General features: G+C 37.4%; 1 protein-coding gene across 1 annotated transcript in view; it reads left to right on the top strand.

Annotated features, from left to right (window-relative positions):
* The window catches only part of LOC149816979 (transportin-1-like), an 86,802-nt gene that overhangs the window by 28,468 nt on the left and 42,554 nt on the right, over window positions 1-15,780 (top strand). Inside the window, exons 12-14 of the mRNA XM_089987635.1 lie at window positions 10,041-10,154; window positions 11,379-11,492; window positions 13,222-13,320. Coding sequence (XP_089843761.1) covers window positions 10,041-10,154; window positions 11,379-11,492; window positions 13,222-13,320 — 327 coding nt within the window. The remainder of the gene's footprint in view (window positions 1-10,040; window positions 10,155-11,378; window positions 11,493-13,221; window positions 13,321-15,780) is intronic.

Below are 15,780 nucleotides of genomic sequence, written 5' to 3'. Positions count from 1 at the left end.
ATTGTAATGAACCGGGCCATATTCGTCCGGATTGCCCTAGATTCAAAAAGAAGGTGGCCTCCGTGGGGGAAACTCCTCCAAACATCAATGAAGATTCAAAGAAGGATGGTGACATAAAGGAGTCCATCGCTCATCTAACCGAAACTCTTCAACAATTTATAAAGTTGAACTCCTCTACATCATCCTCTTCACCTTCCACTTTTGGTGCCGCCATCTCCTCCTTTCCAGGTATGACTTCTTGGATTCTTGACTCGGGTGCCTCTTTCCATATGACTCCAAATGCATCACTTTTGTCAAAACCAAGTCTCAATAAATTTAAATCATATGTATCCACCGCCGATGGAACATCCTTGAATGTGGAAGGCATTGGAAATCTTGAGAAAACTTATGACCAAAACAATGAATTTTTTGTTCCAAAAATCCGAATTATTCCAAAACTTAATCTAAATCTTTTTTCCGTTTCTCAAATTACCGATTTTGAGTGTAATGTCTCTTTTTCACCAACCCATTGCTATGTGTAGGATCTCCGGTCCGGGAAGCAGATTGGGCAAGGCCATAGAAGAGGGGACCTTTACTATATGGATTTTTTGTCTTTGCCATCCAAATCATTTTGTAATCATGTTCAATCTAAAGATATTGAGACTTGGCATAAGAGACTTGGACACCCTAGTATTTCCAAGTTGTACCTTTTTCCGTTTTTGAAAAAATTTTGTAATATAAATACATTTACATGCAATGATTGTATTCTTGGTAAAATTCACTCTCTTTCATATTCACATAGTAATTTTGTGTCAAAAAGACCTTTTGAACTTGTGCATTCCGATGTATGGGGACCGACACCTGTTATGTCTAAAGGGGGCTATTCTTACTATGTTTCTTTTATTGATGACTTTACTAGATACACGTGGGTTTACATTATTAAGAATAAATCCGACGTCTTCACTAATTTTAAAGAATTTCACGTTCTTGTTCAAAATCAATTTCAAGACAATATAACCATATTTAGATCTGACTCGGGAGGTGAGTACATGTCTAAAGATTTTCAAAATTATTTTAAAACTAATGGAATTTTGCACCAACGATCTTGTCCTAAAACCCCGCAACAAAATGGTCTTGCGGAAAGGAAACATAGACATTTAATTGAAACTACAAGAACTCTTCTTATGTCTAAAAATGTTCATAAAAACTTTTGGGCCGAAGCTCTTCTTACCGCAACATATCTTATAAATCGTATGCCCTCTTCTTCTTTAAAAAATGTTTCACCTTTTGAAAAATTATTTAAAATTACTCCATTAATAGACTAAGAATCTTTGGATGTAAATGTTTTGTACTTAGTCAATGACAAGATAAATTATCACCTAAAGCTCTTGAATGTGTGTTCATTGGCTATGGTGAGAATAAAAAAAGCTATAGATGCTATGATATTCGAAACAACAAACTGTATGTGTCGAGAAATGTAACTTTATTGAAGAACAAAATGGTTCGATATCCACACATCTAGGGAAGACATCGATTATTTTTTTTTTTTGACTTAGCTCCTAGAATTGAGTCGCCTGAGGCAATTATTTGTGATACTACTTGTGATGGCATCTTACATTATAATGATATTCCACAACATGATGATGTTTCCCAAACTGAAAACCTTAATGACATAAATGTATATATCCGGCGGTTAGGAAATGAACATCAACCTGCTATTGATAGATACTCTCAAGACTTCTCTTTAGAAGAATCTATTGACAACAATCCACCTAGGAGATCTTCTTGTACTAGTAGGCCACCATAAAAATTTGTGTCTTATGAATCATTTTCTCCGAATTATAGGACTTGTCTCATGTTAATACATTCGTATCATGAGCCTACCTCATTCAAGGAAGCTAAAGATCATCCACATTGGATTGAAGCTATGAAAATCAAATTAGAAGCTCTTAACAAAGCCCAAACTTGGAGCATTATTCCTCAACCTTTAGGAAAAAAAGGCTATTGGGTGTAGATGGGTATATAAAGTCAAAACCAAATGTGATGGGTCTCTAGAAAGATACAAAGCTCGCTTGGTTGCAAAAGGCTACACCCAGGAATATGGGATTGATTATGAAGAAACATTTGCTTCTGTAGCCAGAATGACTAGTGTACAAACCTTAATTGCTTTAGCCTCCATCAAGCAATGACCGATATATCAACTTGATGTTAAAAATGCGTTCTTAAATGGAACTCTGTGTGAAGAAGTTCTTATGGACCCTCCGCCGGGTCTTGACATTGGGGAAGGAAATATTCTAAAATTGAACAAAGCTCTCTATGGTCTTAACCAAGCACCAAAAGCTTGGTATGATCTTTTTAGCAAAGTAGTTCTTGATAATGTTTTTTCCTCATGTTACACAAATACTGTTTTATTTGTTAAATCTTCTAATGAATACATAACAATTTTGTTGCTATATGTTGACGACATGATTATCACAGGTAATGATAAGAAAGGTATTGACCTTATTAAAAATATTTTTAAGAAAAATTTTGATATGTCTGACCTGGGTTTTCTAAGGTATTTCTTAGGAATTGAAGTTGCATACTCCCCCAAGGGGTATGTCCTATCTCAGATGAAGCTTGCCTCTGACATTATTACTAGGTCTGGACTGACAGATGACAAAAGGGTGGAGACTCCAGAAGTGATCAATGCCAAGATGAGAGCCAGTGATGGCACTCCTTTAGCAGACCCCACGCCTTACCGTCAATTGATTGGATCTCTAACATCTTTATCTATCACCATGCCTGACATTTCACATGCAGTTCATAGTGCAAGCCAATTTTAGACTGCTTCTTCTACCATTCACATGGCAGCAGTAATGCGAATTATCAGATACTTAAAAAATTCCATAACTAAGGGAGTATTCTTATCCTCTTCTTCACCTCTTACTTTACTTGCGTATACTGACTCCGATTGGGGGGGTAACCCCGATGATCGTATTTCTACCACAGGTTATTGTGTGTTTCTTGGTGAGTGACTTATCTCATGGAGGTGTAAGAAGCAACATAAAGTCTCTCTCGTCTACCGAAGCAAAATATCGGGCGATGACCACTACCACAACGGAGATTGTATGGTTAAGAAGCTTACTTAAAGATATGGGTGTCTCATTCTCAACTCCTTCAAAGCTGTGTTGCGACAACAAGAGCTTTATCTATATTGCTAGCAATCACACCTTTCATGAACGAACAAAGCACATTAAGATGGACTGTCATTATGTTCGTGATGAGTTCTTACGGGGCACCATTCAACTCCCATATGTTCCTACCGAATATCAGTTGGCGGACTTCTTCACCAAAGCTTTGCCATCGCCTTGCTTTTACTTCCTCCTTAGCAAACTCTCGGTGATTTCACCGTGTGTTTGAGGGGGGGGGGTGTTAAAATATGATGTATATACATATATATATCTATATATATTACGGCACATACACATATATATTATCATATATATATATGTCTATGTGTCTATCTACATATATAAATATATATATTTATTTTGTAAATACCCGATAGGGGTATTTCTGTCATTTCACATGTACACACATATTCTAGATATGCTTTCTCCTTCTTTTTCCCTTTATTCTTTTTTCTTTTTTACCTTTTTTGTTTTTCCTTTTTTTATTGTTGGAGAGGGGTCCACATAGAGTCGTTGGACCCCTCCAACGGTCATAAATATGACCGTTGGAGGGGCTCCAACGACTCTATGGGAGCCCCTTCTTGGGTCCCTTGCTGTGTATAAATAAAGGGCATGACCCCATGCATTCTTCAAGCTTCTTATGAAGCATTTTATGAGTGAAATATAATTTTTTACCTCTTTGTGTGTTTGACCACTTTTTGTGGTTTATTTTGCTCATTTGTGGCCTCTTGTGTATGTGCGTGCTTCCGTGCTTTCTCTTGGAGATTTCATCTCTCTCATTTGGCACTTCATTAGAGACTCATTATGGCATTTGAGGGTATTGATGGAGCATCTTAAGAAGTTTTTTGTTTTGTTGAGTCAAACTTTCAAAATGTACGTAATTTTTGGGTGATAATAAAAAAGGGCACCTATTTTTCTCAAACTTCTTTCTTTGATAATTGAAAAATCCGATGTCTTAAATAGTCCAACCTACTGTTGAATATTAATATTTTCTCTTGTAATAAAACTCCCCCTGTGTGTGTGTGTGTGTGCAATGTTTTTCCTCAGTCACTATCATCTCTTTCCTGTCCATTCTTTGAATACTGATGCAGCACCACTATCGATCATCACTTCCTCTGTGCGTGTGTGCAATTCTTTCCTCTTCTTTCTCAGCCACCATCTTCTTTTCCACTCTCTCAATATCGATTTAGCACCACCACCCATCATCATGTCCTCCTTCATCTATTGCTGCAATTTTTTTTCATTTGTCATTGCTGATGAATGCTTCATTCTTTTAGGCCTTCGCAACCACCCATTTTCCTTCTTCCACTATCATCTCCATCACCATCTTTTTTACCTTCTATGAACCCTGCTTGACTTCTCCCTTTCTTTTTCTTCTTTTTTCATGTAAACATAAACTTAGTAGCAGCAAAGAGAGGTGAAATGGAGAGAAAGACTTGGTGGCAGCCATTGCATAATGCAACTGGGGCACTGGATTATATATATTTGAGAAGCGGGGATGGTCCACCCACCTGTTCTCCCCTTTAAAGTCTGTGGATATGTTTTTTTGGCAAATCTGACCATACAGATGTGATTTCCATGGTCAAAAACCTACAAATAGTCTCTTGGATCAAACTTTTTTGACGTGTAGGTAGGATTTTACAATGATCTAAAAATTAATGGTTCTGAAATTTTCTACATTATAAAATCCTACCTACACAAAAAAAAAGTTTGATCTAAGAGCATATTTATAGGTTTTCGACAATGGAGATCACATCTGTGCTGTCAGATTTGCCAAAAAACATATCTACATACAGATTTTGAAGGGGAGGACAAGTGGGTAGACCACCCCCCTTCTCTCTCTGTGTGTGTCTATATATATATATATATAGATAGATAGATAGAGAGAGAGAGAGAGTAAAAATGTGAACTTAAAAGCTTAAACTCAGTTGAGTTGATACTATAGTTGTAAGAGAAGAAAGCTGAAGGGAAATTGGATTAGGGAAGCAATCATTTCAAACCTTCAGAAGATTCGAGAAGCTGAAAGTGAGTAGGAAGCAGTATGGGTGAATTGCTTAAGAAGTGATATGTGGAATCATGTAAAATATTGATAATTAATAGAGGTAAGAAGAAAAATTTTATGAAATGAAGATGATAGTCAATAACCATATCATTCTATTAGGAAATTTTTAGATCATTTAAGAGAACAATGCACAAATATGCGTTCAATAAAAGTACAAAATACCCAAAAGCGCACCTTAATATGCTTACTTTGGACACTAACCATTGAAATAATAAAAGAATTTGTGCAACAATGTGTGCATATCTTATTATCACATATATTACAAATCTAAGAAACTTCAACTATGCGTATATGATACTTTTAAGCAACAAGAAGATATGGTAAGGGTAGAAAGTGTTTTATAGATGGATCCCTACTTGTAAAATCATATCCTATGCCACTTCAAAGTAGCCTTTATTTCTTCCATCTAAAAGACAAATTTATGAAACAGTAACAAAATATATTCATATTATCTCAAAATTTACAAAAGAAATAAAATCCAGCATCTAAATCGTGACATATTTATGCCATTATTATTTTACAAAAAATCTCATATCCAAATAGTGTCATGATTGGCAACTAGGATTTCCACGACTGGGAATTGAGACTCTCATAATTGGGAATTAGGGTTCCTAACTGCTTTCTAAGAATCGAGATTCCTACTCACTTTGAGCACTTCTAATATCATGGTTAATGCAAACCCAAAGTAATCTGCCAAACAATTTGTCTTTGATTCATGGAGAAAAGGTTCAACTTGTTTTTAATTATTGCTCATTATGTAAGTGCTATTTTAGACATTTCCTTTTTTTATAATTTCTTTACAAGAAACATCAATTGAGTTCTCTGGAAGAGGTGAATCTATTAAAAGATAAAGGAAAGAACATTTTAGTAATACTCTAGGTGGGAGAACGGGGTGGGGGGGCTCCTATGTCATAAAAGGCAAGCCTATTTGTAGAATTATGGATTAGTGTTGCAAAGTTGAAGGTGGAAATTCTTTTGATGGGCCAATTAAGGAAATGTGATATAACGTAGAGAGTACTTCAATGAAGGTTACATTTGTATTATATTTTTTCAAGTCACCATATTATCCTCATCTATGTCACATAAGTGCGGATGCAGGTGTGAAAGGTGCGACACTATAGTTTCAAAAAACTTGGGTATATATATATATATATATATATATATATATATATATATATATATATATATATATAGTGTGTGTGTGTGTGTAGATAAAACAGGACCCGGTTAGGGTTAACTTAGTCCAATTTTGGACTCCGATGCAGTTGACCGCACTTGATATTGTGTGTATGTATCATGGTTGCCAGTTGAGGAAGCGGGAGCGGGAAGCGATACGGGAAGCGGGAGCGGGAAGCGAGGCACTTTCAAAATTTTAGGAAGCGGGGAAGCGTGGGACCACTTAGGAGCGATTCGGGAAGCGTCTCGGAAGCGACCTAGGAAGCGTCTCGGAAGCGACCCAGGAAGCGTCTCGGAAGCGAGGGGGAAGCGAAAAAAATAAAAATAAAAAATAAAAAATACAAAAAATTTGAAAAAACAGGGGAAGCGAGGGGGAAGCGAGGGGGAAGCGTGGGGGAAGCGTTGGGGAAGCGTGGGGGAAGCGCGCTTCCCATTAAAGGGAAGCGCGTCCCCCATTAAAGGGAAACGCGTCCCCCATTAAAGGGAAGCGCGCTTCCCAAAAAAGGGGGACGCTTCCCCCCACGCTTCGGAAGCGCGACGTTTCGCGCTTCCGAAGCGCGCTTCGGGGAAGCGCGCTTCCCCTTTTAGCTAGGCGCTTCCGGTAACTCTGGTATGTATAGATAAAATAGGACTCAGTTAGGGTTATCTGAGTCCAATTTTGGACAAAAATGGACCCCTATGCAGTTGATCACACCTGACACTACGGAAGCCATGTCCAAGTGTCGCAACCGCATGGACATGGGTGCGTGGATTGTATGGTGGGTCACAAATTGGGAGAATTTGCACCTACTCTGACTTTTTGGGGACACACGAAAAAAGATAATAGATCTCGATAGTAATGGTAATATAATAAATGTAGTAATGTAAATAAAAAATTAAATAGATGCTCATGGTTTATTCTTATTTTGAAGAGGACTTGAACCTCCACGCTCTTTAGCATGAGATTTTGACTCTCGTGTGTCTATCATTTCACCGTCAACGCATCTTGAAAGTGAATCATATTCTATGAATATGATATCTATCTAGTATGATATATGGAATATATGATAAAGATAGAGTGTTGGAGTATTTCTATCAATCGGTCATGTCATATAGGGTGCAACGCCTACCTTCTTATGTATCTCCTCATTCCGAATCTTATCTTTTATTGGATGTGTGGAAATACAATAAAAGATAAGATTCGAAACGAGGAGGTACGTAAGAAGGTAGGTGTTGCATCCATTGAAAATAAGATGAGAGAGAATCGTTTACGGTGGTTTGGACATATTCGGCGAAGGCCTAATGATGCTCCAGTTAGAAGGATGGAGAAATGAGAAAATATATTAGTTAAAAGAGGTCGGGGTAGGCCTAAGAAGACTTAGATGGAGATGATAGGAAAGGATATGAATGCTTTGAACCTCACCGAGGACATGACATTGGATAGAAATGATTTGAGGAGAAGGATTCATGTGGAAGACCCAGAATGATTTTCTTTTTTGGTTCATATCGCCGACCCCAATTGTTTTGGGACGAAGGCGTAGTTGTTGTTGTTGGTCATGTCATATAGGGTCGAGTTGGACATCAAATTAGTTCGATTTGAATTATCTGGAGGAGATTTTTCTTTGATAAATAAATCAACAACCGTTCACGTTTTTCCAACATTTTCCGGAGACCCCTCTGAGATAAATAATCCCTTATGTGCAATTCCAAATACGAAGTAAGTCTCTCTATCTTATTGATAAAACTAAATACTTGAAATTCAACAAAACCCCTTTTTTCTTCTTGCGGAATGACTGATATGGACAAATTCTTTACCATACAAATAAATTCTTCTCAGTCTCGTTACTTGCACCTTTTTTGGGAATTCCCAAAAGGAATGCCCCAAACAGCCCCTGCCTTGATTCTTATTTTTATCCTCATTATTCCCTTTTTTCCTCATGAAATAAAAAACAAAAACCCCATAATTCCATTGACAGAGTATGGAGCCGACGTTAGTCGCGCTTATCGATTAATAAAGCATGGCCATAGTGGTCGATTTAAATTATCTGGAGGATCCCTTATATATATATAAAAGATGTACAATCAAACCTATTTCTTGATTCAATAGAAGCCCAAAGAAGTGAATATGGTACCCAAATAATGATAGATACGTAAAAAGCAGGCCCGATTGCGCCTCTTCTTAATCCTAAATGAAATGCAACGACGTGGGGATCCGTATCTGTATCTATTTACATACGTTCGAATAACCCCTTCTCATAACATAATGAGAATGTACATAACCCTGTTCCGTTCTGGTCCGGTATTGAATGAACTTATAATTTGTTGATCTTTTAGAAGAGTACATGTTACATAGATCCTCATTAATACATTCATTTACCCTAGAAGGACCTATAACCCTTGATTAAAAACTGCCACCTTTTTCCATAGTATGCATACCCTTGTTCTTTATGATATAATGACTACAATTAAACGAACAATTATCATTCTTCATATTTTCCCTAATCCTTTGTGTGTATGTGTGATGAAGATGGGTTGGAAGCTCTTCACATTTAGTCTTGAGAAAAAGAAACATAAAAAAAGGAAAAAGGTCAAGTTAGTATGTCATAAAGGGGCAAGCTTATTTATAGAATTTATGGATTAGTGGTGCAGAATTGAAGGTGGAAATCCTTTTGATGGGGCAATTAAGGAATGTGATATGACACATAGTACTTGAATGAAGAGTTATGTTTGTATTATATTTTTTCAAGTTGCCATATTATCCTCATTAATACCTTTATTTACCCTAGAAGGACCTATAACCCTCCATAACGATATATACCCTTCTTGACCTTTGTGATTAGGGGTGGCAATCGTGTCGGGTTGGCGGGTCAGCATACCTCAACCCGAACCCGACCCGTTTATTAAACGGGTCGGTTGTGGCAAACACGAACCCGACCCGTTTAATAAAAGGGTAACCCGCCACGACCCGCCAACCCATTTAATAAATGGGTTGGGTCAGGTAAACGGGTTCTCAGGTTGGCGGGTCAGGTTGGCGGGTCGGGTTGACGGGTCAGGTCGGCAGACGGGTTGGTGGGTTGACCCGCCCGCCTAACCCGTTTATTAAATGGGTCAGCCGGGTTGGCGGGTTGGCATACCCCCAACCCAAACCCGACCCGTTTAATAAACGGGTTAGGCGGGTCGACCCGTTTATTAAACGGGTTGGCTTAAGCCCAACCCGAACCCGCCTAAGAGGCGGGTTGGCGGGTCGGGTTGGCAGGTCGTGTCAGGTTTTGCCAACCCTATTTGTGATATAACAACGACAATTAAACAAACAATTATTATTTTTCATACTTTCCCGAAATCTGTGTATGTGCGTGCGATGAAGATGGGTTGGAAGCTCTTCACATATAATCTCAAGAAAAAGAAACATAAAACACGAAAAAAGGTCAAGGTTGTCTGAAAAAGCCAAATTTTTGTTTTTTGTTTACAGAGCTTTTTGTTTGATTGATGGTCTTTGAAGTGGATACCATGTGAGGTACTAGTGTCAATCTAAATTTCTACGCATTAGTTTTGCTATGGAAAGATTCTGCATCTCATATATCATCATCAACCCAGTCTAGTTGTTACCGTTGGCTGGGCTTTTCTCACTTGTTGTAATTTGTAAAATCTATTAGCCTTTGTGTTTTTTGTAGGATGATGATATTGTCAATGTTTGGAATCTGAGGAAATGTAGTGCAGCAGCTCTTGATGTTCTCTCGAATGTTTTTGGTGACGAGATTCTTCCAACTTTAATGCCCTTGGTTCAGGTAATTATGTCTCATGTTCTTAATTACATGGTTTAGGTGTTATATTTTTTGGAAATAACATTTTATTGTTGTGCAACACATCAAAATTATTTTTATAAGTATCTACCAGCCCATATATGTATTCTTTGAGCTCTATTTTGTGCAAGTCACTGTTGACATAATTTAAACTTTTCAATTCGTAATGTAAGTTTGGAGCTTATAAGATCACCTGTCCTAATGCATTCTCACTGCCTTTTTTCTCTCTCTCTCTCTCTCTCTCGGAGTCTCCTGCTTCTTTGTGCAAAGTATTCACACACAGTTACTGCAATATCTTGGAGATGACAAAATTTCTCACTGAACATGAGCTCTAGGCTTACAAGTCAATATATATTTCCTCCTATGATTTGAAGAAATTTCTCTGTGGGTGGGTTGTTCTTAATTGTATCCTATGTAGTGGCATCTCATCGTGCCGTGCTGAGCATGAAGATGTCTCCACTTCTCATGTTGCTCATATTGTGCTTAACTGCAAAGATCTGATGCCTTGCTTTTTGGTCCAGAACATACATCTTTCTTGTGTTTTGCTATTCCTTCTCAGATCTCTGTTGTTGTGGCATTCTTGTGTTGCTTTCTGTGAATTCTGTTTCATCCAACAAGACCGGAATATGGTGAAATATGCTAGAATTTAGTCTGTCATCAATGTGTTAGGTTTACACATGCCCCTCAATCCCTTTCTTTGAAGTGGATAGTCATTCTGGAACCTTTTGTTTTTCTTTTTTCGGAATAAGATTATTGGTGATCATAATTGTGGTACATCCACTGATCAGTAATCATTATTCCAAGCAGGTACTTTGAGAAATTTTAGTAGTAAAGATTATAACTTTGTGAAAATAGAGAAACTCCTCAGTAAACCCTTTTCTTTTGTAACTGGATGTTGGAGATTGTCATGTGTTCTCTGTTTCCTTGTTTGTTGTTTATTCTGTAATCTTACTAGATGCTAGATATTATCCATTGGTGGCTTTCTCTGCTGGCAATACAGCTCAAGAAATGTGGATAATAATCTACCTCAATGCTTTTCAAGTTTTGTGTTTTTTTGCAATTCCATGTTGCTATATGGGTAGTATGCATATCCTACACTGATGCTGCATGTTTTTTTAAGGGAAAAAATTAGTGGCCTTATATCCTGTGTGTAACTAATATGTTTTCTAATCTAGGTGCCATTCCTTAACCTGTTTTAATTGTTTGCAGACCAAGTTAGCCACTTCTGAGGATGCTGCATGGAAGGAAAGAGAAGCAGCTGTATTGGCATTAGGTGCTGTTGCGGAAGGCTGTTACAATGGCCTTTATCCTCATTTGCCTGAGGTAATCCCTTAATTATGCTCATTCTTTGAGAATGGATGGTGAAGTCTTACGAACTTTGCCTTTGCCTACTACAGAAAATGCATCTTTTCTGCTGAAAAGAGCACTTTTTCTGTTTCGCAGATGCCTCCCATTAGCTGTTTTAAGCCTGGGGAAGTTTTTTTCCACTGAAGTCACCCCTGCTACATGCTGAACTCCTTGATCTATACTCACTTCTAGTTCCATTGTCATGCGTCCACCTGCTAGAAGAAAATACTATTTGAGAAAAATCAAAATGCAACATTAGGAATTCCCATTCTTAATATTCTTCCATCATTGTCATGCACATGTTCAATGTAACAGGCAGTAATTCTATACTTCCATTGTTGTCATGCATCTGCCTACCCAGAGAACATATTATTTGAGAAGAATGCAATACTGGGAATTTCCATGGTGATCCTAGGCAACCTGACTCCACATCTTCCAGACACTCCCCTCAAATCTTAAGTAATCCTCCATGGTGGTCCTCTTCTAATTGCATATTGCTCCTCTACCATGATGATTCCTCATTTGAATTTTGGTAAAATACACCATTATTCTTTATCTTTGAAGACAACCCACCGTACCCGTGTCAACAAGCCTGGGTGCAGGTACGAGTATCGGGTTCTGCACGGGTATATTGTGGGTCATTTGGGTCAGGTCCAACTATGACCCAACCCAAAACCCAGTTTCTTTTTTTACTTGAAACTCATTTTTCTTTGTTAAAAAAATGAGAGAGAGAGAGAGAGAGAGAGAGAGAGAGAGAGAGAGAGAGAGAGAGAGAGAGAGAGAGACGTCACAAGCCCCCTCCCTTAGCATTTTATTTTATAAACCAAAATATCAAATAGCCACCTTTTCTTTTAAATAAATTTCGTCCAACCCCTCCAATCTCCCTAAAATATCATCCTCTCATATATGTATATATACACGATGGATTGGATCCATCCCGATCCAAAGTCCACACACACACACACACACACACACACACACACATATATATATATATATATAGCGGTGTCCCCATACCGACAATTTTTGAAATCGCCGTGTTGTACCTGCACGTGTACCTGTACCATTGTTTTAAAACTCGTTCACTCATCACTTGGCTCGTCCTTGAGTGACCTATGACTTGGCCGGGTCAACTCGGTGACTCGGTAGGGTCATGTTAACTTCATATTTTATATAAAATATATAAATATATGTATATAGTATGTATATAGTATGTATATTTTATAGTATTTTATCAATATATTATATATAATATGCATTATATAATATTTTCTATAATATGTTTAATGTATAATTTTATTAATATATGTATAACCATATTTTTATATATAATATACATAATATTTATATTTTACTTCATATAATATATGTAATTATATATAAAATATATTATATATGTAGATATGTGCATGACTCGCCCATGACTCGGCCTGGTCAACTCGGTGACTCAACTGAGTTTTGTACAAAATGAGTTTATTCTCGTTTTTGACCCAGTGACTGGGCGATCCGGGCCGAGTTAACCGAGTCGCTGTGTTGACCGGGCGAGTTTTTAAACTATGACCAGTACCCATGTGACAGCCAAAAGCATCTCTCTCTCTCTCTCTTGTAGGTGTTTATTTTATGTCTTCATTCAGTATTTCAAGTTTTACACATTGAACATCTATTTTTTTAAATCATGTTCCTTTGTTTAAATGTCTTTGTGCAGATAGTGGCATTTCTCATTCCTCTTTTGGATGCCAAATTTCCCTTGATACGGAGCATCACATGTTGGACTCTTTCACGTTTTAGTAAATGGCTTGTTCAGGTAAAATAAATTCTATTTCGAGTTGCCAGTTTGTTATTTGGAGAGTCGTCCTGCATTTCCACATTCTAAGTTGAAACTTGAAAGTTAATGCCTATATTTATTTGAAGTGTGAGTCCTTATGGCTATAGAAGGCTGAGCATTTGTTTTCTCTGTAGCATGATGACCAATCAATCATAATAGTCCACAGCTGTGACTATGTGACATAACATGGTTCTGGTACCTTGGGAACTCATGATTGGCTATGAGATGGTTGCAGAATATGGAAAATAGTATGTCTGTAATCTTCAAATTGTGATTGGGAGGGCGTGTGCCAATCTTTTTATACACTGAAAAGGACTAGTTGGGAAGTGCTTCACGGCATTGGTTATTGCTACAATATAGAGAACAGACTTAAAGTGAAGAGAAAATCCAAATTTTTTCTATTTTAATGCTTGGCCTTATTGAATAGATGCTTGCCTAACTTGCTGGAATGATGACATACATCTGACAGATGGTTCATGTGTATTATTTACACCGTGCATTCATTTTAATATGTCAGAAGATATCTAATTGAAACTTATGGTCCTATGGACCACTTGTATGAACTAAGCATAATTTTTTGTTGGTTCAGAATATGATTTTACCACTAGATTTAAGAATCTGCATCTGAGTCTGGTCTTAGAGGCTGAAAACTCGCATCTTGCTATGGATTGAGGTGGGCGATAACTTTGGTCATTGTCTTGGTTGAGTTATATCTGCTTATGCTTCTTAGAGAGCTTTGAGTTTGTTGCATGAGCTCCTAATGAGGATTCAACTTTTTCTTAGTTACCTATCTAAGACTGTTGACTTCTAGATTAAAGCAGTATATTAGAACACTGATTTATGTTCTTCTCACTTGGGTTTTGAAATTGCAATTTGTAAATGCTTGAACAACTCTTGAAAATTGGAAACAGGTCATGAATGAGCCAATGCATACTATAAACTAGTGTCTAATCAGACATTTATTTATCCATATAAATCCTAACTATTAAACAATGAACAACTGTATGAAATGAAGGGATGCAAATACGGGTAGGAATGGAGATTGAAAGAAAGAAGAAATAAATATACATTAAAAAGCTATGTCACATGGGTGCGGGTGCGGGGATTCGGCACTTCCAAAAAACCCGGGTGCGGGGGTGCGGCAGGGGCAAAAATGTAATATATATATATATATATATATATATATATATATATATATATAAAGGGGGTCGCTGTTTCCCCCCAGGTTTTTCTGCTGACAGCTGCTGTCAGCAGACTTTTTTTAAAAAAAAATCGCTGTTTCCCCACCGGTTTTTCTGCTGACAGCTGCTGTCAGCAGATTTTTTTTTTAAAACAAAATTCGCAGCCCTGACAGACAGCTGCTGTCAGCAGATTTTTTTTTTAAAAAAATTCGCAGCCCATTTCATAGGGCAAATTTAAAAATAAAAATAAAAAAAAGGACCTAAATGATCCTGGGTGCGGTCAACGCACCCAGGATCGGGTTGACCGCACCCGGTGCCGCACCCGGTGCCGCACCCGCGTCGAGTCGCGTCGACGCGGGTGCGGCACCCTGCTAGCCGAATCCCTGTGACATAGATTAAAAGCATGTGATAATTAGATATCATTATCATACCTGTCTTTCTGGAAGCCCTTTAAGCATGTAATTTGGTTATGCCAATGCTGCGGACAGGCTGTTGGAAGAATGATCTAAATGGTGTTATCAGTCTTCATAGTCCCTTAAAAGTAAACTCCCACCTTTTCAAATGTCATAGCTGATAAGGAATTACTTTTAGTATCTTCAATATGGCATACATTTATTTCTACGTTTACTAGTAAGAATTCAAGTCACGGTATAGCTAAAGCATGACCATACAACCATAGGCATATATGCATCATAGTTACAAATATCAGTCTTGACAATTTGTCTGTATGTTAGACATCTTCAGTAAAAATATACAAAATACTGCAAGAGATGCTAAATAACTTTTTTTACAAAAGTGTAAGGTATATTGGCTTTCAAAATGCAGTATAGGGAAAAAATGAAACATTTTAAAAGTATGGAAAAGCTTATATAAATAAAACCCTATAAACCACTTCCGAGTAGCACGTTACTCGAAGCAGTTGCTTGGCAAAAGAATTTAGGCAATTGACTATATCCATAGTTGGAACAGGAGATCACTAACAAACATGTCCCTCTTGTGTCATCAACATGAGAAGTTCTCTTGGCACTTCTTTTGTCTTTTCTTTCTTCTCGAGTTGAACAGGCTAGCATGGCCTAGAAGGAGTGAGAATTGGTAATAAAAATAATAATGGTTATTTGGTTAGAAAAGAGATAAAAATCTAAGGTTTTTTGAAAAATAAAGCTGGCAATATTCACACCATTCACTCCCAATTTAGATATGCTCCTCTTATGAGCCATGGATAGAAAGCTGCAGAACTTAGATTTGATAGGTTACCTGA

Source organism: Nuphar pumila, chromosome 14 (assembly GCF_984573655.1).
Source record: "Nuphar pumila chromosome 14, dmNupPumi1.hap1.1, whole genome shotgun sequence".
NCBI classification, from domain to species: Eukaryota; Viridiplantae; Streptophyta; class Magnoliopsida; order Nymphaeales; family Nymphaeaceae; genus Nuphar; species Nuphar pumila.
The sequence above is the reverse complement of the archived record's forward strand: the minus strand, read 5'-3'. Positions and strand labels throughout refer to the sequence as shown.